At 39.7% G+C, this 26,682-nt stretch overlaps 1 protein-coding gene across 4 annotated transcripts in view; it reads left to right on the top strand.

Annotated features, from left to right (window-relative positions):
- ZNF143 (zinc finger protein 143) overlaps positions 1-24,818 on the top strand; it is a 32,247-nt gene extending 7,429 nt beyond the window's left edge. For 2 of the 4 annotated variants that reach the window (XM_006089636.3, XM_023754549.1), the window contains exons 4-16: positions 180-263; positions 804-887; positions 2,557-2,753; positions 3,293-3,367; positions 4,642-4,761; positions 6,217-6,292; positions 7,115-7,240; positions 9,929-10,108; positions 12,287-12,514; positions 14,470-14,618; positions 18,335-18,496; positions 22,833-22,979; positions 23,839-24,580. In XM_006089636.3, the coding sequence (XP_006089698.1) occupies positions 180-263; positions 804-887; positions 2,557-2,753; positions 3,293-3,367; positions 4,642-4,761; positions 6,217-6,292; positions 7,115-7,240; positions 9,929-10,108; positions 12,287-12,514; positions 14,470-14,618; positions 18,335-18,496; positions 22,833-22,979; positions 23,839-23,922 (1,712 nt within the window). In that variant the 3' untranslated portion in view covers positions 23,923-24,580. Of the gene's footprint in view, positions 1-179; positions 264-803; positions 888-2,556; positions 2,754-3,292; positions 3,368-4,641; positions 4,762-6,216; positions 6,293-7,114; positions 7,241-9,928; positions 10,109-12,286; positions 12,515-14,469; positions 14,619-18,334; positions 18,497-22,832; positions 22,980-23,838 lie in introns of all 4 variants that reach the window. The other 2 variants (XM_006089637.2, XM_023754550.1) reach the window with 2 other exon arrangements.
- The last annotated feature ends 1,864 nt before the right edge of the window (positions 24,819-26,682 follow it).

The following is a 26,682-nucleotide window of genomic DNA, read 5'->3' as shown; positions in this document are numbered from 1 at the left end:
TGCTTTCTGTAGGATCACTGGATGTGTTATTGAATTGCCTCAGAACATTGAGGGAAGAATCAAGATGAACATGATCTTAAGTAGTGTATGTTTTTATAGTTGATAATCATTTTGAAATTGTATAAAATTTAAAATTTTGTTTGTGCTAATTTATTGGCTTAAATGTTTTTTTGTTCCAGATGGAAAACTCATAGATGGCCAGGTCATTCAGTTGGAAGACGGTTCTGCTGCCTATGTTCAACATGTACCCATACCTAAAAGTAGTAAGTATTTCATGCTACTTACCTTCCTGTTTTTCATACTGCAGTATTTGCTACCTCAAGCTCCTCTTACTACTTAAACTCAGTCCTGATCTCTAGTCCTCCTCTGAAAGGGAAGATCAGTAGATGTCACATAGAGCTTATAAAGACCATTTTAACTTAATTGAGACTTTGTCTCAAAATAATAGAAAAGAACTTACTGGACTGCACTCTGGAGATAAGTGTGCAACAGTCCTAATATTTCTATTATTTTAGCTATTTAGCTAAATCCTACATGTCTCTGATTTTTTTCCCTTTTTTCTTTTTCTTCTTTCAACTCTTCTAATCCCCTGGTACATATGCCTAATATAAGTAGGAATATCTTAATATCTTTTTACCATTAAACACTTACTCAGAGTAGCTTTACTGAAATTACTTAAATGTTCAAGGACCCATAGAGCAAGGGTAGTTTTTATAATGTGTTCAATGATTTATTTTACTTATTTTACTCTGTTGTTGAATGATCAGAAAACATGGGATCTAAATGTAAGCATTGTTCTCGAGCAGGGGACAGTTTACGTCTAGAGGATGGTCAAGCCGTGCAGTTAGAAGATGGAACTACAGCCTTTATTCACCATACCTCCAAAGGTAAAATAGTTTTGGAAATGTGAATAAAGTAAGGAAGAAATGAGGACGTGGGAAAAATAAGACCTGCCTTTAGTTACTGAAGTGGTGTCATGTAAAAGAAGAATTATACTTCTTCTCAAATACAAGATGGCAGATTTTGGCACAATCTAAGGAAAAATTTCTGATAATTTGAGCTGTCCTGTAACAATTCGGAATAGCAAACCCCTGTTCCCTGAAGGACTTCAAATAGAGGCTACTTTTAAAATATGAAATTAGCCCTGACTGGTATTTCTCAATGCTTAAAGCATTGGCCCAAGCACTGAAGGGTCATGGGTTCGATTCCCAGTCAAGGGCACATACCTCAGTTGCAGGTTTGATCCCCGCCCTGGTCGGGGTGTGTGCGGGAGGCAACCAATTGATGTGACTCTTTCACATGGTTGTTTCTCTCTCTCTCTCTCTCTTTCTCTCTCTTTCTCTCTCTCTCTCTCTCTCTCTCTCTCTCTCTCTCTCTCTCTCTCTCTCCCCCTCTCTCCCCCTTTCTCCTTCCCCCTCCACTCCTCCCACTCTCTCTAAAAAGCAATGGAAAAAATATCTTTTGATATTTTTGAAGATTAAAAATCCTATATAATAAAAGGGTAATATGCAAATCGACCTAATGGCTGAACCACCAGTCACTATGACATGCACTGACCACTAGGGGGCAGACGCTCAACGCAGGAGCTGCCCCCTGGTGGTCAGTTTGCTCCCACAGGGGGAGCACCGCTCAGCCACAAGCTGGGTTCACGGCTGGCGAGTGCAGTGGCAGTGGTGGGAGCCTCTCCCACCTCCGCAGCAGCACTAAGGACCCCTCGGGGATGTCTGTTTGCCAGCTGGCAAGTGGACATCCCCTGAGAAGTCCTGGACTGCGAGAGGGCACAGGTCGGGCTGAGGGACACCCCCCTCCCCCCAGTGCATGTATGTCATGCACTGGGCCTCTAGTATATATATAAAATTAAATATTTTAAAGTTAAATTGTTGACTTTTTTCTCTCTTAAATAGAACTTCTTTGCCTATTGTGTTAAAACTAAATTAAAATATCTGAAACAAATAGAGCAAAATACTAACGTTTATTAACTTCATGTGGTGAGGACCAGGGCTTTGAGGTGGAATTCAGAGGTATAATGAGCACAGCTCTGCAGCAAGATATCTGGGTTCAAATCTTGGTCAGCTATTCTTTAGCTGTGTGACTTTGAACAAATTACTTAACCAAAAATATTTTTTTTCTTTAGCAGTGGGAGTTAATCATGGGTTCATTTTAGTTGGACAGATTTACTATTTCATAATGCTGTGTACAGCTTTGTATGGTTATTTAAGGCGGGGAAAACCATGGCCTTTGGAGTCACATTGACATGAATCCAGATCCTTGTTTTTTGACATACTGATTTTGGCTATTAATTAATTTTATTTATTTCCTGGTTCCTACGGAAAGTGACTTTACTTCCCAAAACCTCAACTTCCCATTTGTACAGTGGGGGTGGTAAATATACCTGCCTCACAGAATCATGAGGATTGACTGAAATAGCACATGTAAAGCACATGAGTCAGGGTTCAGTGTAACTACTCAGTAAAACTTCATTCCCTTCTTCTTTTAAATATGTAACTGTTCATCAGACTACCTTTAATTTAATGCCATTCTCTTCCATTCCCTCAGATAGTTATGACCAGAGCGCATTACAGGCAGTTCAGCTGGAAGATGGCACCACGGCTTACATCCACCATGCAGTGCAAGTCCCACAGTCTGATACCATCCTAGCAATTCAGGCTGATGGTACAGTGGCAGGTCTGCATACTGGGGATGCCACAATTGATCCTGAAACCATCAGTGCTTTGGAACAGTATGCAGCAAAGGTACATCATTTTACAGGATCAAGAACAACCTTCTTTATTTTTCATTAAAAGAAAACAAAAAAGTATACTGTATCCGATAAGAAACTGGCAATTCAGAGTCAGAATCAGACAGCATCAAGAAGATCAGCATCTTAAAAGAAGTGTGTAGGAAGAAATATTGGAAGAAAAATAAGGGATGGGATAAGAGCTTATAGAAAATAAGTGGGTGACGGGTAACTCATAAAAGTTATATTCGAGGATGAGTGAGTGCCATAAGAGAAATAATAAAGTGTAAGTAAAACTTATGAATTAAGAAGTAGAAATTAGAGATTGGAAAAGGTGAAGGAAAGTCTCAATTAAGTTTTATATCAAAACGGCTGGGTTTTTCCCCTGTATTGAATATATATTTTTCATATAGTTTAAAAGGTTACTTTCCCAGTTTTTATTACGAAAATTTTCACACACAGAAATAAGCAATAATGAACCTTCATGTACTTATCACCCTGTCTAAATAATTATCAAAATGTAAAACTTTTTTAAGCTTTATTTTATTTCTATAGGTATCCATTGATGGAAGTGAAAGTATAACAGGTACTGGAATGATTGGAGAAAATGAGCAAGAGAAAAAAATGCAGGTATGTAAAGCTACTTTTTTATATAAGAATTTCTTTCTCAGCATTATTGTGCCCTTTTATGGATGAAAGCAAAAATAGGGAACTTGCCCTGGCCAGTTTTCTCAGTGGTTAGAATGTTGGCCAGTGGACTAAAGGATTGTGGCTTAGATTCCTGGTCAAGGGTATGTACCTCAGTTGCAGGTTCGATCCCTGGCTTGGTTGGGGTGCGTGCAGGAGGCAACCAATTGATGTGTCTCTCTCACATCGATATTTCTCTCTCTTTCCCCCCTCCTAAAATATATATAAATATAGATACAGATATATCCCTTGAGTATGTCAAGGAATACCTGCATACAATGGAGATGATACTTGGGGGTTTTTTTTCTAGAGTGGCAACACAGCAGTCCCCCCCTTAATAGCGGTTTCAGTTACCCACAATCAACTGCAGTTTAGAAATATTAAATGGAAAATTTGAACAGTCATAAGTTTTAAATTGTGTGTCATTCTGAGTAGCATGATGAAATCTCACACTTCCCTGCGTAGGATGTGAATTATTTTTTAGTCCGGTGTATCCTCGCTGTATATACTACCTGCCTGTTAGTCACTTAGTAGCTGTCTCAATTATCAAATAGACTGTCATTGTATTATAGTACTTTTTTTCATGCACTTAATCATATTTTCAAGCACTTAATAATATTTTACTTAATAATGGCCCCAAAGCACAAAAGCAGTGATACTGGCAATTTAGATATGACCAAGAAAAGCCATAAAGTGCTTCCTTTAAGTGAAAGTTGAAAGTTCTCAACTTAATAAGGTACTTTATCATCTCATAACATCATCATAGTAAGAAGGATGATTACAGCACAATAAGATATTTAGAGAGACCACATTCACATAACTTTATTACAGTATATTATACATGTTATATTAATTATTGTTCATCTCTTACTGTGCCTATTTTATAAATTAAACTTTATTATAAGTATGTAGGTATAGAAGAAAACATAGTGCATATAGGGTCCCATCCAATCTGTGGTTTCAGGTATCCACTGAGAGTCTTGTAATGTATCCCTGTGGATAAGGGGGAACTACTGAAGATCTGTGAGCTTTAGCCACTCATGGATCTCCTTTCGACTTCTTCCAGAGTCACTGACTTCAGCCATGGAATGGAATTAGCCTAACTGGCTCAGCATGATAAAATCTTCGTACAATGATAACTTAAGTCTGGAAAATAGTAATTTCATCTATTTTATCTCTGTGTAAACAATTTAAGTAATACTTTTTGTTTCATCTAGATTGTCTTACAAGGACATGCAGCAAGAGTAACTGCTAAATCTCAACAGAGTGGAGAGAAGGCGTTCCGATGTGAATATGATGGATGTGGAAAATTATATACAACAGCTCATCATCTTAAGGTATATATGAAGAAATGCTGGGTCTAGTTATGAGAATGCCTAGGACATTAAATGCCAACATGATAAATTTGAAGCATTCAAATGCGTTGTTTTCCTTCATTTATCAAGGTATAGACCAGTGATGGCAAACCTTTTGAGCTCGGCGTGTCAGCATTTTGAAAAACCCTAACTTAACTCTGGTGCCGTGTCACATATAGAAATTTTTTGATATTTGCAACCATAGTAAAAGAAAGATTTATATTTTTGATATTTATTTTATATATTTAAATGCCATTTAACAAAGAAAAATCAACCAAAAAAATGAGTTCGCGTGTCACCTCTGACATGCGTGTCATAGGTTCGCCATCACTGGACTACAGACACACATTCACACTCACACTCAATCAAAGACACACAAAAGCCTATGCAGATTTTAGAAAATGTCAACTTTTTGAGGGCTTGGACTATGTTTACTTCATCTCTGTCTATATACTGGCACATGGTAAGTACTCTATATATTTGAATACATTTTTGTCAAATGTGAAATTTATAAAATTATATCAGTAGTGTGTATAATCACTTTGTTAACAGTGATTTGCTGAAATCTAGCAAAAGTTGGTGTTAGTTTGTCCTGTCGTCCAATATACAGGCCAAGTACTTTCATTGCAGCTAAACACGATATACCATGACTCAAAAATAATAGCTCACAATAACTGAATAATTTACAATGTGGCAGGAAGTGTGCATTTAACATGTGTGAAGTAGCAACCTCAGAGCCCATCGTCACTACTTAGCAGTGTGTAACCTTAACATGTTACCTACCCTCTTAGTACCTTATTTTCCTTATCTATAAAATTGGATGATAAAGTATATTCCCATAGAGTAGTTATGAGAATTAAATAAAACTATACGTGTAGAGTATCAAAAAGAATGGCCTGGCATGTGGTAGAAGTTCAATAAATGTTGGCCACAGTCATGATCATTCATTAGTCACAGCAGCACTCTGTGGTAATACTGTTTATGTCCCCACTTTACAGAGAGCATTTAAGGCTTACAGCAGGCAAGTGTCGTGGCCACACTACTAGTCAGTGGTGAAGCCTTGCCTCAGGTGGAGGCAAGCAGCAGCCTCTGTATCTTAACCTTCCATTGGGTAGCCTCTCCCTACACGCTGCTCCTGGCTCTCACCATGCAGTGTTCCATACACACACCTTTGAGCACTCTAGAAAAATTCACACCTCCACTCTTCCTGTTTCTTATTTAAAATGAGTACTACTTAACAGAATATTTTGGTCTATATTGAGAATTCCTGGACTGTAGTTTTTGAGAAAAGTTACCTTTTTGTGTGCATGTGGTTTTTCTAAAGTAACATACAAATAACAAAATAATTCAGCAGTGAAAAAAAAATAGGTCTGTGTTGACACCATCTACCTGAGAAATGCCTAAAGGAAACAGAATCATTTTGTGTTTTAATGACAGGTTCATGAGAGGTCACACACGGGAGACCGGCCTTATCAGTGTGAGCATCCTGGCTGTGGGAAAGCATTTGCAACAGGTAAAAACATGAATTTGCTTCACTTAGGAGTCAAGCAGAGGCAGGCCTGAGGCAGGAACTGACCCCTTGCTTTTGTCTGAATTAGCATGCACACAATGACCAGTTTTTCAGTCTGTCCCTTAGCTACCTCTTGTCCTACTTGCTCTGTTCTCTCTGTTCCCATTTTTCTCCTCAGGCCTATTTTATTTCTGCCTACTTTGTTTGGTGTTTCACTCCACACCCTGCTTTATTTTAGCAGGAAAAATAAAAGCTGGCACAGAATTTAACATTAGGACAGACCTTAGGGGGAACCCTGGGGAACTGGGACAGATCCAGCAGGGCCAGGAGGGGTACCTCATTCCATGTCTTGAGTCCACTTCAGATTTTTGGGTTATGAGTTATGAGCATCTAATAAGACGGGAACACTTTTTAAAAAGACACATCCTCTTCTAGACAGAGATGAAACTATTGAATTTCCAGCATGACAGTCCTGAGCTGTCATATTCTTGTACATTTTATTTTTTATTTTTATTGAGAGAAACATCAATGATGAAAGAGAATCATTGATCGGCTAGCTCCTGCATGCCCCCACACTGGGGACTGAGCCCACAAACCGGGCATGTGCCCTGACTGGGAATCGAACCGTGACCTCCTGGTTCATAGGTCCACGCTCAACCACTGAGCCATGCTGGCCAGGCCTCTTGTACATTTTCAATAGTTATTTTGTTGTGCTTGCCTAGTATTATAGCCTTGGTGTTTACTATATTTTTCAATAGCTTAATCTCAACGGGCATGGTTAGAGGGATCTTGTGTAATTAAATTTCTTTTAAATTTTTCTTAAAGGTTATGGATTAAAAAGTCATGTCAGAACTCATACAGGAGAAAAGCCATATCGGTGTTCAGAAGATAATTGTACTAAATCCTTTAAAACTTCAGGAGATCTACAGAAACATATCAGAACTCATACAGGTACAGTACTGGTGTGAACAAATCTGTCTAGGCCAGCAGTCGCCAACCGGTGGTCCGTGAGGTCCGAAAGGTTAGTGACCGCTGGTCAAGCAGTCCTTACCTGCAGAGAGGGGACTTGGGGAAGGAGTCTCTGAAAGAGTTTCAGGGAGTCATCATCAAGGTTTCTTTTGAACTGAAATTCCATGCCATTTGCTATTTTCACAGGTGTGCTTCTTTCCAGGATGAGGACCCATAACTTTGTTAGATTCTTAAATGGGTCCATATCCCAAATAAAGGTTAACAGTGGCCCTACACCAGCAGTTGCCAACCAGTGGTCCATGGAGGTCCGAAAGGTTCTCGACCGCTGCCCTAGACCACCAACTCTCAGTATCTAAAAGGGATTGTCTAAGTAACAGGCTTATTTACCTAGGATTACACACATACTTAGTAGACCAACTGAGACCAGAACCTAAGGCACCCAGTGGTTCTCAACTTAGTATTGCTTCTCATGCATCAAGCTAGTGCTAAAAAAAAGTGTTTGAGCCCCTAACAGCCTCACAGAAAGAAAGGCTTGCAGTTTCCTTGTGATCATCTCTCCTCCCCTTAAAATTTTCTTCTCTTTTTCTAAAACAGCATTTTGCCCTTATCTTCCCTCTCTTCCGCTCTCTTCCTTGTGTGTAGAATTGGTGTTATAAAGGTAATTATTTACTTTGGATTGGAGCTGGAAGAATTTTAGAAACTGTTGATAAGAGATTCTATTATAAGCTGTTGACTAAGTGACATAGCATAAGAATTTTGTTTGAGATTTACTTTAGATGTTCTAAATATAGTGTAAGTTTGTCCCCAAATACCTCTAAGCATTCTGAAATAGTTTATCAGATTTTTCTGAAGGATTCTTCCAGTCATTAAAATTTAACTTTTAGTTCAAATATGATTTAAAATTGGCTTTACTTTATAATGTTCAGGAACAAAGCTGTAGGCCTGTGCTTCTAGTTCATTCATGCACTTTTATCCATTATACCAGAAGCAAGTGTTTCCAAGCTCCTGCAAATTCTATTTGGATTTGCTATATAATGCCAACTTTTTATATAAAGTTAAATAAAACCATTAAACTAGTTCCATTAATATTTGGTCCAAACATCAGAATTGTGATTCCTTTGATAGTATTCATTTCGCACACCACATATTCATGTGGTTTTTAAATTATGAGTATTTTCATTGGTAAAATGTTAGATTGAGTAGGGGGTTTCAGGGACTATTCTATTATAAACTATTCTATTATAAACAAGTGATTTCAGTGGGAAAACAAAGAAAGGTGCTACAGAGTTAAAACATTTGAGCTGGGAGAACATTAGTGGTCATTTTTTGATCCAGAGAGGAGAAGAGATTTAACCAAGATAAACTCTTTATTCGCCTTAGGTTAATGTATTGAACAGAACTCTCATTAAAGAAAGGATCAAGGATTCCTGCTCCTTTTTATTATTTTAAATATTTTTTATGTTTTTATGGATTTTAGGGAGAGGGGGGGAAAGGGAGAAAGAGAGAGAGAGAAACATTGATTGGCTGCCTCCTGCATGCCCCACACTGGGGATCAAGCCTGAAACCCTGGCATGTACCCTGACCAGGAATCAAACCAATGACCTTTTGGTGCATGGGATGACGCTCAACCAACTCGGCCGAGGCTCCTGCTCCTTTTTGTTTTTAATTAATTTATTATTATTATTTTTTAATCCTCACCAGAGGATATTTTTTTCCTATTGATTTTTGAAGAGGGTGGAAGGGAGGGAGGAGAGGGGAAGAGAGAGTGAAATATCCACCTGAAAGAGACACATGGATTGGCTGCCTCTGGCACTTGCCCAGAGAGGCCAAGGATCCGAACCTGCAAATGAGGTACATGCCCTTGGCTGGGAGTCAAACCCTTCATTCATTTATCTACACACACACACACACACACACACACACACACACACACATTTAGAGAGAGAGAGAGAGAGAGAGAGAGAGAGATATTTTCTTTTTAATCCCAGAAGTTGTTTGCTTTATTTGAGCTCATTTAAGAAAAGGCCACATGGGAATCAAAAGCAAAGGCTGTTTTCTGATTGACGGTTTAAAGGCCCTTTGGGTTTTGATGTTGTATAAAGCCTATATGAAAAAAGAATTACAGCTGGCAAAGTAGACTTTTAAAGTAGACTTTTTCATAAGATTCGAATGAGAATAATAAAATATTCAGCAAGGATTTTTGAGGCATCTTAGGTGCTAGACACTAGATTTTAAAACAACCAAAAATTATTTTTCTTCAAGGTATTATAGAATAAATAGTTGTGGAGAGGTTTGTAGGGAATTCTAGAGTTGTTCTAACTGAATATAGCATTGTTCTTAATCCTATTTTGACTGTGTGTGTGTGTGTGTTTCTTTATTTCTCAGCTTATTTTTTAATATGCCCATCTAAATGATTCCATCTTGGGGAGTCATGTAATCAGTGATGAGTTTTGAATACTGTTCAGGTTTTCCTATGTAAATTTAAGTTTGGACTAGAAGATGCTGTTTGGGGGAGGAGGGCGGAGGGTGGAAAGGAACAATCTGAAAGGGAAGCTCACATACAAGAATTCTAGAACCTTGAGCATTACCCTAAGCAGAATTAAAGAATCAGACATTATAATTTTTTATGTATTTTTGTACCATTTACTTTATTCCCTTGTGCGTTTTCAGGAGAAAGACCCTTTAAATGTCATTTTGAAGGCTGTGGTCGGTCTTTTACAACATCAAATATCAGAAAAGTGCATATTAGGACACACACAGGAGAAAGACCTTATTACTGCACAGAACCAGGATGTGGAAGGGCATTTGCCAGTGCAACCAATTATAAAAACCATGTGAGGATACACACAGGTAACAGTCTCTGATTTTTTGGTCTTCTAACTTTTTCTTTTAAGAATAAACATCTTTCCCTGGCCGGTGTGGCTCAATTGGTTGGGCACCGTCCCATGCACCAAAGGTCACCAGTTCGATTCCCAGTCAGGGCACATTGTCTGGGTTTCTGGCTCCATCCGAGGTGAGGGGCATGCAGGAGGCAGCTGATCCATATTGTGCTCTTTCATCATTGATGTTTCTATCTCTCCTCCTCCCTTCCTCTGTCTCTAAAAATCAATTTAAAAAAAAGAGCACCTTTATTACATGAACTAAGATAGGAGGGAAGAGGATATATTGCCTTTCTAGGCCTTGCCCTCTAGCACATAACCATCTGCTCGGCCACACTGGCCTGTCTGGAGCGACATGTACAAGAAATTTCCCCTGCTGGAACTGCTCCTCTAGAAGACTGTTTATTGTGGCATTCTTTTTCCTTTCATCATGTTTCTTAATTGTCTCTGATCATTTTTTGTTTAAAGTCTCTTCCTCCTCAGGAGTCAATTTGGCCCATTTGTAGCACAAAAGTTTGTAATTTTGATGCTCCATGTTGTGGACATACTTTTGGTGGGGGGGAATGGAAAGGTGAATGGAATGGGAGAGTAGAGCAGAATGTGCATTAGTTTTACAAGAAATTTAAAAATATTTTTATCACTGATATTAAGAGTAAATTGTGATAACTCAAAATTAAAAGACATTTATACAGACTGAAGCTTCAGTTGCTTAAGTCAGTGTTTCTCAGGCTGCACTCAAAAACCCCTGGGTATTTCTGGATATATTTTCAGGGATCAACAACAATCCCTTTCTTTTGAACAGTGTCATTAACAAGTTTGAATATTGCTATGGGCAGAGGGGAAGCTTTAAGAGAATATAAAGAAAATTTGCTTTCTTAGAAAAAGAAATCACTCAGTCAATAATATAAAAAGAAATTAAAGGGACATGAGACCATAAGCAAAGAGACTGATCAAGGTCATTTAGAATATTTGAAGTGAGGTAGAGAGAGATACAAATGAAAGACATTTAAGAGGTATCAGCTAAGGACTTAGTAACCAAGATAGTCATGAGGAATAAAGAAGAACCTATCATTCTAGCTTGTGATAAAGTTGAATGATGCTAAGATGGGGAAGAGCAGGTTAGAAAGGAAGTGTAGTGGTGTCGCTTAGGAATATATAGGTCTCTAGGTATCCCTCAACACCTGAACTCTTACCATCTGTATATTTGGTATAATGATTTGCAAAATCTTTACTCAGAATTGATGATCCAAATTGAAAACCACTATAATAAGTCTACTTGTGGGTGTATTTCTCTGTGAAAGGAAAAAATATTAAGTTGCATGTGAGTCTCGATGAGAGAACAAACAGTATACTGGAGTCATATTTCTGATAAAGTTATATCTTATGCTTGCATTGTGTGTTATGTGTTATTGCTATTATTTTCCCTGCATAATTAAGTTAATGTATTTTCTAAGAAAGTGGAAAATTGCCTATAAAACCCTAAGAGGTCTAAAAAGGTGGCTGTAGGTTGGAAGAAAAATTATATTTTGATCATATAATTTGCATTCCTTTTATAGTTTTAATATATTTCATTTTTGCCCCCCGGCGTGGTTCAGTGGTTGAGCATCAATCTATGAACCAGGAGATCATGGTTTGATTTCCGGTTAGGGCACATGCCTAGGTTTCGGGCTCAATCCCCAGTAGGGGGCGTGCAGGAGACAGCTGGTCTATGATGTTTATAAAATCCTTACAGTAAACTGCATTAGTTATAATAATAATTGTATTTATTGTCATTATTAGTGTGATATCATTAATCATATCTAGATTATCTAGTTATAGGTAGATTACAGTTTTATCAAAAAAGCTTAGAGTTGAACTGGGAAACATTTTCATCCTTAATTTTCTCATCCCTTGAAATTAAGGGGAAAGTGGTATTCAGACACAGGATGACACTCAGGGTGCAGACTACCCTTTAACCAATCAAAAGCATTGTTAGGGAGTCTTTTCTTGTGAGCTGCCTCATGACAGGATAGAAAGGGATTTGGAAACTACTTCTTTTTGCCATTATAGCCCCCTTTCCCTCCCCCTTCCCCCAAAGTATGGAATGATTATGTTTCATGTGTAAAAGTTGATTTATTTTGTTTTGGTTTTTTTGCCTTTCTTTACTTAGGGGAAAAGCCATATGTTTGTACAGTCCCTGGGTGTGATAAAAGGTTTACAGAGTATTCTAGTTTGTATAAACATCATGTTGTTCACACTCATTCCAAACCTTACAACTGTAACCACTGTGGGAAGACATATAAGCAGATCTCCACCCTGGCCATGCACAAACGGACCGCCCACAACGACACAGAGCCAATCGAGGAGGAGCAGGAAGCCTTCTTTGAGCCTCCCCCAGGTGAGGACTTTGTCTAGTGTCTCTGTGTTTGAGAATCAACAGTAATTTATGATTTATAGTATTTTCTCAACTGATAGAGCTTCATTTAAATAATCACACAACCATACAATTTATAATTGTGATAAGTGCTATCAAAGAAAGTACTTCAGGATGTATAAGAAGGGAACTTTCGTCTAGTCTGGACATCAGAGAAAACTTCCCTGAGGAAGTGATTTTTGAGATCTAGAGTGTTAACTAGGTGGAGAGGTGGGGGGTGGGGGGAGGGGGGGGCAGAGCAAAGGCCAAAAGAAACATTTCAAATAGAGGGAATGGCACGTAGAAAAATCCCTGAGGTTGGAGAGAGCAAAGTAAATCGGGAGACTGAGAGAAGCCTGGCCAGTGTGGCACTTCTGCCTGGGAAGGTGGCATAAAATGAGGCTGGAGAGCCAGGCAGGGGCAGCTAGGTTAGGGATGTGTTAAGGATGTTGATCTTAAGCATAAGAGCAGTGAAGCACTCCCAAATAACTTAATTGATTCATGTGCTGTTAGGTAGTGTTGTAGGAGACAAAAACATTCATTTCATTAAGAATAAACTATTGAAAAAATACTTTTGAGAACTACATTCTGTGATTTTAGTTAAATAACTCAGCTTAGGTAAATAGGGAAAATGAATAGATTTTTCTAAAACAAAAACAACTTACAGATTATCTTAATGTTTCACTGAATACCTCCTAAGTGAGGTAAATTTAAAAATTAGAAAAAAAACACACACACAAAAAAAAAACCTTTCCCATTCTTAACAACTGATGAAGCATTGAAAACATTTAGGTGGCCCTACAGGGTTTGGCTCAGTGGATAGACCATCGGCCTACAGACTGAAGGGTCCCGGGTTCAATTCCGCCAAGGGCACATGCCCACGTTGTGTCAGCCGATCCCCGCAGGCCAGACCAAGGGACCCCACCGGTGCATGAATCCATGCACCAGGCCTCTAGTGATATATAAATAGCTATGGAATAGGACAACAGAAAAAACAAAGTAATGACTGCCATGGAAATTATGCCAGGATGACTATAGCCATATGAGTGCATGCATCAACCACTAACTTTGAGAACTACTCTTAAATTAGCATATTAAGTCCTCCTTTGAAGGAAAAAAATGTATATTTACCCTGTTCCTGCCTTTATTAGAGGTGGAAAAAGATAGAAGAAGAGAGGGTTCAGAAATCTTCCTGGTTGCCAAGTATTGCAGTAATGAACTGTTGAAATTTCTGTTTACTTGCTGGTTCTTTTTGAAATAAAGAAGTGGATGGTGGTTCCTATTCTGTCACTTATTAAATGATTAACTTTACACCAGATAACATGCCATTACATCGTCTTTACACAATGATGTCATTGTGTACTGATGACTTGCAATCAATTTCCTATTCGTAGTTTGCATTTACACACCATTCAGATTTGTGGTTAATGTTTATGAAGATTGTCTTATCACTTTTATCAGCTTCTTAAGTGACTGTAAGAAATTGCCATAGTGGAAGGATTATTTGCCAGTCAAATCTTCCTGTTAGTTCCCCCACTCACTGCCCCAACGTACATGTGTAGTATCAGTAATTACTCCAACTAAGAGAATAAGAGAAGTTTCCCAAAATTAGAACACTTAACTTTTTTTTTAATCTTTAAATTCTTTATTTGTTAAGGAATTACAAATGTGTCCTCATTCCCCCCCATTAACCCCCATTCTCCCCCTAGAACACTTAACTTTGCTGTGGAAAGGTTTGGTTCAGTCTGCTTTGATTTGCTTTTACTTCGCAAAAATGGAGTTAGAAGAATTGGAAGGAGGTGCTGGAAACCATTTTCATTATGTAGACTATAATACATCTACTTTAATTTGTATAATATTTATTTAATATTTAAAATATCCTCTGTTTTCTAAGTATCTTGGTTGATTGGTAAAATAAATGATTCATTTGTTTTAAACAGGTCAAGGTGAAGATGTTCTTAAAGGGCCCCAGATCACGTATGTCACAGGTGTAGAAGGGGATGATGTTGTGTCTACACAAGTAGCCACGGTAACCCAGTCTGGGTTGAGTCAACAGGTTACACTCATATCCCAGGATGGGACTCAGCATGTAAGTATGCACCAAAAGCCAAACAAGTTTAATAATATTTCTCTGAACCTGGGCTTGAAAGTCAGATTAGGTCCCACTTGAGGAAATCCTTGAATATCAAGGCATAAAGTTTGGACCTGAGCTTGTAGGCACTGTTAGCTTTCCTAAAGGTTTTTCAGTAGCATGCTGAGGCTACCTGCAGAGAGATTAGTAGAGAGTAGGTTTGTGACTCTAGAACAGCCGTGGGCAAACTACGGCCCGAGGGCCGGATCCGGCCCGTTTGAAATGAATAAAACTAAAAAAAAAAAAAAAAGAGAGACCGTACCCTTTTATGTAATGATGTTTACTTTGAATTTATATTAGTTCACACAAACACTCCATCCATGCTTTTGTTCCGGCCCTCCGGTCCAGTTTAAGAACCCATTGTGGCCTCGAGTCAAAAAGCTTGCCCACCCCTGCTCTAGAACTCAGATGGTATTACTGGTATAGTTCAAAGGCAAGGCGATGAAGGTCATTACCACAGTGAAATTGAGGGCTTGAAAAGTAATAGATGCATGTGAAACACAATTCAGAGAAGGTATAGGATTTGGTGGCTAAATAGGTCCAGGAGGTGAGATTAAGACATCAGCAGAGCCCTAGCCAGTTTGGCTCAGTGGATAGAATGTTGGCCTGCTGGCTGAAGAGTCCTGGGTTCCATTCTGGTCAAGGGCACATGCCAAGGTTGTAGGCTCAATCCCCAGTTGGGGGCGTGCAGGGGGCAGCCAATCAATGATTCTCTGTCATTATTGATGTTTCTATCTCTCTCTCTCCCTTCCTCTCTGAATTCAATAAAAATATATATTAAAAAAAAAAAGAAATCACAGAGCTTTGGCTGAGTGATGATGGCATCATTAAAAGACCCTAGGAAGTCAGTGATGGGCAAACCTGTAAAATTTCCAAAGTGTGGCACTCTCCCTACATGGAGTCATGGGAGCTTCACATAATTAGTAGAATAGGTATCTTGATTTCCCCAGGAAAAGCAATGTAATGGTTGTTCTCCAATAGTCAAACTTGTTATTGTTTTTCTATATGCCTAAAACAATTCAGACTAGATTTTATTTTTAAGCTCTAGCTAAGATGGGCTTAGCGCCTGGTGGAAATAGGCATCTGGGATTCTTTACCTTCTATATCTGCCTTTTCCTTGGCAAACTCCCTCCTTACCTCTGTCTCTCAGAGCTTTACCTCCCATGATTAATCTGCCATTTGTGTTGGTAACTGTTAAGATGCTGGTGTTAGCTAGGAGGCAGAACGTAGTCAGGATTGGAAAATAAGAAGCTCTTGTGCCATCCCATTTAACACCCCCTTACTTTTTTCTTTTTTTTAATTGATTTTGAGAGAGAGAGAGGAAAGGAAAGGGAGAGAGAGATAGAAACATCAAGGAGAGAGAAACATCAATCCTGCATGCCTCCCACCGGGGATGGAGCCCACAACCCAGACATGTGCCCTGACTGTGAATCGAACTGTCAAACTCTTGGTGCATGAGTCAGCACTCAACCACTGAGCCACACTAGCTGGGCCCTCCCCTTAACTTTTTTTTTTTTTTTATATATTTTATTGGTTTTTTACAGAGAGGAAGGGAGAGGGACAGAGAGTTAGAAACCGATGAGAGAAACATCGATCAGTTGCCTCCTGCACACTCCCTACTGGGGATGTGCCCGCAACCCAGGTACATGCCCTTGACCAGAATCGAACCTGGGACCCTTGAGTCCGCAGGCCAACGCTCTATCCACTGAGCCAAACCGGTTAGGGCTCCCCTTAACTTTTGACATCACTAATTCCACACAGACAGGGCCCTCTGGACATCATTTGATCTAACCTCCCTCCCTCCCTACTACAGGAGAAATTCTCTCCACAGCAGCCCTAAAATACATGAGGCAGTTTCTCTCTTAAGAGGCAGCCTGTTCCATTTTTGGATAATTATAGTGTTTATCACACAGTAACCTACTACCATGTCATCTACTTAGTGGCTCCTCTCTGACTATACAGAATGAGTTTAATCCCTCTTCACATGCTCCCAAACAGCTATTTTCCCCACTACAATGTTGTATTTTCTGGTAACCTTCCCATTCTCTTCAGGAATTAGGTTTCTGTTCCATTCCTTTAGTCAATTAAACAACAAACATTTATTGAACATCTATCCAGTGCTAGACATTTTGGTAGACTTAGTGTGGGGAGCACAGGAAGGAAGTATCATAGTCTAATAGGAGAGAGACCTTCCAAAAGTAAACAATCCTATATAATAAAAGGCTAATATGCAAATTGACTGAACGGCGGAACAACCAGTCGCTTAGACACGCACTGACCACCAGGGGGCAGACACTCAATGCAGGAGCTGCTCCCTGGTGGTCAGTGCACTCCCAAAGGGGGAGTGCTACTCAGCCAGAAGCCGGGCTCACTGCTGGCGAGTGCAGTGGTGGTGGCGGGAGCCTCTTCTGCCTCTGCGACAGTACCAAGGATGTCCGACTAATGGCTTAGGCCTGCTCCAGTTGGACATCCCCCGAGGGCTCCTGGACTGCGAGAGGGCGCAGGCCGGGCTGAAGGCTGCCCCTGAGTGCACAAATGTCGTGCACCAGGCCTCTAGAGCAGTGATGGCGAACCTTTTGAGCTCGGCGTGTCAGCATTTTGAAAAACCCTAACTTAACTCTGGTGCCGTGTCACATATAGAAATTTTTTGATATTTGCAACTATAGTAAAAGAAAGATATTTTTGATATTTATTTTATATATTTAAATGCCATTTAACAAAGAAAAATCAACCAAAAAAATGAGTTTGCGTGTCATAGGTTCGCCATCACTGCTCTAGAGTCTCATAAAGATGGGTATATAGTTGAGTGCTGTGGCAGTCTGGAGGAAGAAGTAAATGATTTTTCCTGAAGGAATCTTGGAGGCCCTTATAGAGAATGGCTATTCAGTTGGATCATGAGAAATATTCATGAGTGCCGTACCAGTTAGGCACAGTGGATGGAGCATCAGCCTGCGGACTCAAGGGTCTCGGGTTCGATTCCGGTTAAGGGCACGTACCTTGGTTGCGGGCACATCCCCAGTAGGGGGTGTGCAGGAGGCAGCTGATTGATGCTTCTCTCTCATCGATGTTTCTAACTCTCTATCCCTCTCCCTTCCTCTCTGTAAAAAAAATCAATAAAATATATTTTTAAAAAATATTCATGAGTTTGCAAGGCAGAGATTGAAGGAAAGAGCAAAGTCATGAAGATATAATAGTCTGGGACTGCAAATGGTTAGTTGTGGTGGGAGTGCCAAGTGGTTGGTTTGGAAGTATTGGAAGAAGACTCTGGAGAGGCTGTGAAAGGCCAATCATGAAAGGTCACAAATGCCGTATAATGAACTGTAGTGATAGGGAGTCACTGGACATTTAAGCAAGGAGCATATTGAAATTTGTTTTTGTAGAAAGGTGTCAAGGTAGAGGGTGATTAGGGAGGGTTAGGCTGGATACCTGGAAAGAAGTGGTGTTTGTGGGAAGTCAGATGAGAGAAAGGTAAGGGTCTAAATTGGCAGTAGAGATGGAGAGGAGAAAATGTATTTAAGAAATACTCAATTTTCTGATAACCTCCTTCTAAAATAGAAGATGTTTATTTGCTCTCCTCAGAGTAGATTTATACAAGGGTTAGGCCTAGTCCTTCATAAAGATTGTCAAATATAACAAGAAACATTGACTGATTTGTAAAATGCATTGTATTGCAGGTCAACATATCTCAAGCTGACATGCAAGCCATTGGCAATACCATCACAATGGTGACGCAGGATGGCACACCCATCACAGTCCCTGCTCACGATGCAGTCATCTCCTCAGCAGGGACACACTCAGTTGCTATGGTAACTGCTGAGGGTACAGAAGGGCAGCAGGTAATTGCTTTTTTTCTTCTTTTATATCAATCAAAACATGTCAATATCAAAATTGTTAATAGATGTACAGTGTGATATAGCAGTTAAGCACAGAAACTTCAAATTGATCCCAGTTTTACAGTTTCTAAGTTACATAACCCTCTGAGTCTGTTTTCATCGTCTGTAAAATAGGAGTGTTGCATCTGGCCCATAAGACTGACATAAGGATTGATTGAGATAGCGCATTTAAACTACTCAGCCCATTAAGTGTTCATTAATGATAGCTCTTCCTACAATCATCATCATCCTCAGACTCTTAGGGGAAAATTCATTTGCAAAATTTAGTTTATTTAATTTTTTGAATATATAATATATTCACATAGTTCAAAAATCAGAATGTATATACAGGTATGCATTGAAAAATCTTCCTCTGGCACTCTCCCTCCCAGGAGTCCAGGAATACACCCGTGCCTTCCCCTTTCCCTCACGCCCCCCACCCTTCACCATTCGCTTCCTCACTCCCAAGTTCCAAATTCCCTTCCTTTACCTCCATAACTTGTTTCCTAAGCCCATTTCTTCTAGGAATTACTTTTTCTGCCTCTGTAATTTACCCAATATATGTCCTCTTACAAAAAAAAAAGTCTTCCCACCCCTGCCTCCATCAACCTTGTTCTTGCCCCGTAGAGATAATCCACATTTATTGGTTTCTCATGTATTCTTCCAATGATTCATGAAGCATATACAAACAGATACAGTCATTTCCCCCTTTCCTTTTTTTATGGTAGTAAACTGTTCTTTACCTTGTTGGCTTTTTAATTTACTAACATATTTAGAAAGTCTATTTCATTATATAGAGAGCTTCCTCATTCTTTTTTTAATCTATATTGTATTCCACTGTATGGATATGCCATAATTCATTTGGTTTTTGCTGTTTCAAACAGCACATAACCTTGTGCACATGTGATTTTGCATGTGTATGAGTATATCTTGTAGGTAAATCCCTAGAGTGGAATTGGTGGGTAAAAAGATATATGGGTTTGCAATTGTAATGTGTTGCCCAACTTCCCTTCTAGGGTTGTGCCACTCTATATTCCTGCCGGCAGTATTTGAGAGTGCCAAGCTACTCTTCCCTTTTGGATTTTTGTCAATCTGATTCCCTTTTGGATTTTTGTCAATCTGATGTATCTCTTTGTAGTTCTAATTTTTTCATTTTCATTAAAATACATGATATTGATTAATACATTTAAAAACTATTCTTGTACAGTGCTGAAGGCAATGTTAAGTTTCACTGCAGTGAGAGTCTGTCTTAATTAGTAGCTCTCATTCTTCGTAAATTCATTTGTAGATTTCAATACCATCATAATAAAAATTTCAGCAGACTTTTTTTTGATGATATAGATAATCCAGTTCTAAAATTTACCTGAAAATGCAAAGGACCTATAAAAGCCAAAACAATATTGAAAAAAGAACAAAGTTGAAGTTCTTCTACACCTTGAAATACAAAACTCAGAATCTTAAAGCTTCTGGAGAATTGAGTATTTTTGCAGCTTTAGAGAAAAGATTTCTTAAGATACAGAATGTACTAACAAAAGAGAAAACTGACCAATTGGACTTCATCAAAATTAATTCTGCTCACCAAAATATATCACTAAAAAAAAAGTGCCAAACTGGGAAAAAGTTAGTCACAGTATTTATATATCTGACAGTGAACTTGTATTAGAAATATATAAGAAACCCTCTACAAATCAATAATAAAAACATGAACAGCCCATTAAAAATGAGCAGAATAAATAAATAAAGTTTTTAAAAAGAGCACATTTGATTGCTTATTTAACAGACCCCTTACAAAAGAAGATGACTGGCAATAACACAAAAAGTACTTAACATCTTTAGTCATTAAAGAAGAGCAAATTAAAATCACAGTGAGATACCTTTTCAGACACAGGAAAATGGCTAAAATAAAAGAAGACTTAAAACCAAATGTTGGCAAAGATGTGAAGTAACTGGAACATTCATATACACTAGTGGGAGTGTAAAATGATACCACCACTTAGAAGAACAGTTTAGCAGTTTCTTATAAAGTCGAACATACCTCTGCTCTTTGACCCAGAAATTCCACTAGAATTCATACTGTATGGTTCCACTTGTATGAAATCCAAGAGCAGACAAAACAAATCCATGCCATAGAAATCAGAAAGTTCTGCTTGGCTTGGGAAGGACATTGATGGCATGGAATATGAAGGAACTGTACTATATCTTGTTTTAGGTGCCAGTTTCACAGATTATCTGTCAAAACGCAATAGAGCACCTAAGATGGGTACTTATTTATTGTTTGCTAATTATACCTTATGCAAAAAACACACAAAACAACACAACTTTCAGGCTGTCTTATAGAATGGTCCCACCTAATCAGTTTGCAGCCATTTCCATGGCTCTAGAATACTTGGTTGGGTTTATAACTCAGCTTGGGTAAATATACCTTGTACTAATTACAGTTGCAGGTCTGGAAAGATAGTGACCCTAAAGCAAACATTCTTATGCAGCTTATCTGTAGCCTGTGGGCTAGGACAATTCTCTGGAGAGATAGGAAAATTCTCAGAAGACAAGGCTTTGAGGGCTGGAATGAAATCAGTCTGCTTCCAGCACTGGGGATATCACAAGGGTGGGAGGTTTTACTGAGGACCAGCTACTGCCATTGCTTCTCTGCTGCAGCTGTAGGCCATTGTGCAGATGTTGATGGTCCACATGGGGTGTTCAGACTCCACCTGTGGATTATCTGAAGGGTAGGCTTTAGCATTATTTGTAGTCCAGACCCTCTGACTTGGCAGGATAGAAACTAAATGTTGTCTCTCCTGTGGTGAGTGTTGCTGAAATCTCCGCTTTTTCAGACTTCCAGCTGCTGCTTTCTACCAGAATTATTGGAACTTACCGATACACTGGCAGTTCTGGTGTCTTAAGGAATTGGGGAGAGTTTATACACAGATTTGGGGGGTCCCCCTCTGGTTTTCTCCTTTCTAGAATATTCCTCCCAATGTATAACCATTCTGGCAGCCCTAGACTCCATTATCTCATACGTTAAGTTGCCCTGTGCTGCGCAGACTGGGGAATGGTCTCAGTGAAAAAGCTATTTCAGCAGAGATGTGAACCAACATGATTTCCTTTCTTTGAGAATCCCCTGCAGTTTCTGCCTGCTTTTCCTCATTCTTCAATGCCTTCGACAGTTGCTTTTTCCTATTTTTGTCCACAGTTTATGATAGTTATCTGCAGGATGGGTTAGTCCGATATAAATCACTGCCCTTGCTGGGCCAAACTCTGTTACTAGATTATGAAACATTGCTGGGATTGATCCAGCTTAGCATTTTAGTGGACTAGTGGCCAAGAAAAACAGAAATTTTAGTTTTTAATATATTCTTCCTCTGAGTTTGGCTGAGCAAAATTTTAGAATATCATATAACAGAAGTATTTGATGCCATTTTCCATGTTATCTGCATAGGAAGAGTTACATTTGTGGTTTAAGAGCCATGAAAGCACTTTTAACCACTCTGGATAGATGCTTCAGCAACAATATGCAAAGATTCCATGGCATCTAAAATAGGAAATGAGTATAACAAGATATGTTGCTAATTGTCAGTAATGCTACTGGTCCTTTCAGTTTTCCTGGAGTCTAATTAAAAGGTAACAGGTAAACAGGAGAAAACAGTGTATTGTCGACCACTGCTCCAAACTTGGAAATAGACATTTGATGTTTGAATTATTCCACATGTGTAACTTTCCAAGCATCCACTTAGGGTAATAGAACCCAGGCACAGTCATGTCTCCCCTGAGTAATAGAGTCTGTGATGGGGATCCACTTCTCCAGTATCCTCTACCCTGATATACCATTGCCTCACTCCATAATCTTGGATAAATCCCTTCTTTCTGAGCCTCGGTATTCTCAAAAGAGGAGTCCAGAACAGACAATATATAAGGAAGGTCTCTTCAGCTTCAGGCTTCTGCAGCTCTGTGGTCAGAAGGGAGTTTTTCCTTTTGAATTTGAAGACAATCCTTTTCCTTGAATGGATTTTAACCTATTTAAATCATAATTTTTTTTAGCCCTAGCTGGTTTGGCTCAGTGGATAGAGCATTGGCATGCAGACTGAAGGGTCCCAGGTTCAATTCCAGTCAAGGGCATATGCCCAGGTTGCAGGCTCAATCCCCAGTAAGGGGTGTGCAGGAAGCAGCCAATCCATGATTCTCTCTCATCATTGATGTTTCTATCTCTCTCTTCCTCCCTCTCCCTTCCTCTCTGAAATTAATAAAAATATATATGTATTTTTTAAATCATAGTTTTAATTCTTTTGTGTATTTTTTTGTTAAGGTTGCAATTGTGGCTCAGGACTTGGCAGCATTCCACACTGCCTCATCAGAAATGGGGCACCAGCAGCACAGCCATCACTTAGTAACCACAGAAACCAGACCTCTGACCTTAGTGGCAACATCCAATGGTACCCAGATTGCAGTTCAGGTGAGTCCAGAGGCAGCTGTCTTCCGTCAACAGCAGCACTACACATACCTCTCAACCTTGGACATTGTGCTTTATGCATAACCTTTACAGGAGGCGGGACACAGAATAATCTGTGTCACTTTAAGGAAATTGCTGTGTTCAGGTAGATTCAAAGAGACCAACACTTTGTTCTTTACTAACTTTGCATATTCTAGGGGAATTTTTAGTGAGAAAAATAAAGCTTCTAGTATGTATCCCATATACATCAAGCCAGCTATCTTAACTCTCAGAAAAAAAGTCTAATTAGGCCCTAGCTGGTTTGGCTCAGTGGATAGAGCATCAGCCTGCAGACCAAAGGGTACTGGGTTCGATTCTGATCTAGGGCATGTTACCTGGGTTGCAGGCTCCTCCCTGGCCCAGGCCCTGGTTGGGGCTCATGCAGGAGGCAACCAATCAATGCGTTTCTCTCACATCGACATTTCTCTCTGTCTTTCCCTCTCTTTAACTCTAAAAATCAATGGAAAAATATCCTCAGTTGAGGATTAAAAAAGAACACACTGATGAAAATTCCAGCCATTGGTTTTAATTTAGCTTATGGGCATAGAAGCTAAAGGCTCAGGAAGCGCTCTAAATTATCTCCCTTGGAAAAGATGACTGTCTTTTGTCCCTTGCGTGTGCAAAAGTTTATCAAAATCCTAAATAAAGAAACTGTATTATTCTCCCCTGTAAGAATTGGGTTTGTTTTTGTTTTTATTTTCTCTTACTGATAGGATCAAGTGGAGGTTGCTTAACAAGCCCAGGTGCCAGAAATCCCACTTCTGGCATATAAGATTCCTTTGGCATTATCTTGATTGTGGGTTTGTGTATGTTCCTGTTTCAGCTTGGAGAACAGCCATCTCTGGAAGAAGCCATCAGAATAGCATCCAGGATCCAACAAGGAGAAACACCAGGGCTGGATGACTAATCCCGAGAGCAATAAAGCCAGGGGAGCCTTTCATCTTCAGGCAGCAGAGCTCCAGGAAGCCCGGGGCCCAGGAAAATGATAACTTTTCCATTCCTCAACACTGTACACATTTTTATGCAAGAGTGAAGAACATTTTATTCTTGACACTTTTGTGCATATAACCCTTGGAATAGATTTCCAAAGTGATTCATTGTGTACAAGGAAGTATGAAATTAGGGCAATCCAGTAAATTTTCACATTACTCTTTTATCACATTGCAGACTCCTAGAGTCTTTATGTAAGACAGTGAAGTCTTACCGAGACTTAGGGTGGATTTTTAACTTACTGTGAAAAAAAAACCACACAAATAAAGGCTATATCTAAAATATCAAAGGTTCTATATGTCACACAATCATAATTCCAAAAGCCATCATGGATAATAAAGAATGTAAAGCCTTCAAATATTTCCCCCGGTTAGTAGGGTGTCTGCAGCTTTTGTTCTACTGTATATTTGTCTGTTTTTATTTGTGTCTCATGGTTTGAAGACTGTTCATTAAGGCTTCCATTCCTGTTAATTACCAGCTCTTCAAGCTGAAATGCTAATTATATTAGCACTACATTGGATTATGTATAAAATTACAAAGTTTGGTTACTTAAAATTAAAAAGCTAAATCCAGTACTTTGGTTTTGTTAAAGACTTTACTTAGTGTTCATGTTTTTGTTACTGTTTTAAAAAAAAAAATAATGCACTATCAAAGTTTGACCACAATCTGGAGCCCAGATAACAGTGGCTTTACTCTGAAAATAAGGTTAGTGAGTTGGTGTAAATTATTTATTTTTTTGCTTATGTACTTTTGTTTTAAAGCTTATTTACCCTAAAGTTTATTATTTTGAATACAGCAATTTTTAAAATGTTACCTTTATATTTGTTTTATTAAATTGGTATGGGGGTGGGGGGAACTGTTACAGAAAATACCACAAATGTAATAGATTATAACCCAACACACATGATTGAGAGTACATTGTAGATCAAGCACCGAATAAGTACTATTCTATACATTTTTATGTACTCATAACAGTTTTGTGAGATATATGGGATTTACAATCCCATATTTGTACAGGAGGAAAGTGAAGTTCCAAAGAAGTTAAGTGTCTTACCCAGGCCTATAGCTGTGAAGGGGCAGAGCAAGGACTTGAGAACCCAGACTTTCTGACTCCCAAATCCAGTGTGTATTTCACCACGCCACAGCTGCCTTCTCAGATGATAATTTATGGCAAAGATTATCAAGATGAGCTTTGGTTTCTGGTTACCTAATGATCTGAGCACTTGGAAAACCATCTCTAATGTCAGAAATTCAGCTAAAGATTAAAAAAAGGGGGAGGGAGTGGAGGGTTGTCCTGCAAAAATCACTTGGTCGCTGTCATTCTCCATGCTTTGTTTGCCAGAGAGCTGACATGTGGCTGGTTTTCATTTCCAGCTTTACAATAAAAAAGGAAAAAATGTCAGGCTGTTTTATTTCATGCTAGAGGCCCCGTGCACAGACTCGTGCACATTGAAAATAAATTAGAAGGTGGCCGGTGGAGCGAGACTGGGCAAGACAGGCCAGACACATCCTGGAGCCAACCTTCGGTGATCCCTCCCCAGCTGGTGCCAGGGCTCGAAGGGCGTCTGCGGAGTGAGCAGGGTCCCTCGGCCTGGTCTGCTGGGATCCTGCAGAAACCAGCAGTCTGACATCCCCCGGGGGGTCCCAGAGTGGAAGAGGGCACTCTACAAAGTTGCTGTGGCTCTGCAGCTCCAGGATTGAGTGCCTGCCCCCATGGTGGTCAGTGCACATCATAGCTACCAGCTGGTCACTTGCTTAGACTTTTACATATATAGATGAGTGTTATCTTGGATCAGGTTCTTTGAAGTCTTTTTTTTAAAAAATATATTTTATTGATTTTTTACAGAGAGGAAGGGAGAGAGATAGAGAGTTAGAAACATCGATGAGAGAGAAACATCGACCAGCTGCCTCCTGCACATCTCCCCACTGGGGATGTGCCCGCAACCCAGGTACATGCCCTTGACCGGAATCGAACCCGGGACCTTTCAGTCCGCAGGCCGACGCTCTATCCACTGAGCCAAACCGGTTTCGGCAGGTTCTTTGAAGTCTTAATGAAAAAGGGTCATGACTTAGTCATTTGAAATGGGAAACCTTTCTGAGTTGGGCAGGGCATTGGTGGCTTGCCCTTCAAAGCTGTTCGTAGATACATAACATTAGAAAAGGTCTTAGTCACCCGCAGATCCAGTCTTCATTCTTGACAGGGACATTTAAACATGCTGAGAACTCCCAGATGAGGCCTGCTGAGACTCAGAAAGGGGCCTCAGGCGGTGAGCAGGAGAACAAAATCTGGGAAGTCCCAGGGCGGAGCACCAGCCTCCCAGTCCCTGTCCTGCCGATAGGGAGCTCCTGGGCTGGGCCCACCAGCCCATCTGTGCTTCCCAAGACCCAACCCAAGCTATCGACTTCCCTGGGCCTCTCACAGCTCCTTTGCCGGCTGGACTCTGCTGGTGGACCTGATTATCCCTCAGCTCAAAAGAAAATGCCTTCCTACTGGCACCAGAGGAAAGTGCAGAGTGGTGCTGTTGGTTGGTCCCCTCCCTGCCTTCCTGGCAATGGGACCTCAGAAGGGGGCAGGATTTCCCCAAGGACAGACTCCAGCTGATGAGCTGACAGTTGTTAGTTAGTGAGGCTGGTGTAGGTTTCACGGTGCAGGATGCTGGATGGAGCCCTCCAAAGT

Source organism: Myotis lucifugus, unplaced genomic scaffold (genome assembly GCF_000147115.1).
Source record: "Myotis lucifugus unplaced genomic scaffold, Myoluc2.0 scaffold_61, whole genome shotgun sequence".
Classification (NCBI taxonomy): Eukaryota; Metazoa; Chordata; class Mammalia; order Chiroptera; family Vespertilionidae; genus Myotis; species Myotis lucifugus.
This window is presented reverse-complemented; position numbering and strand designations above follow the sequence as displayed.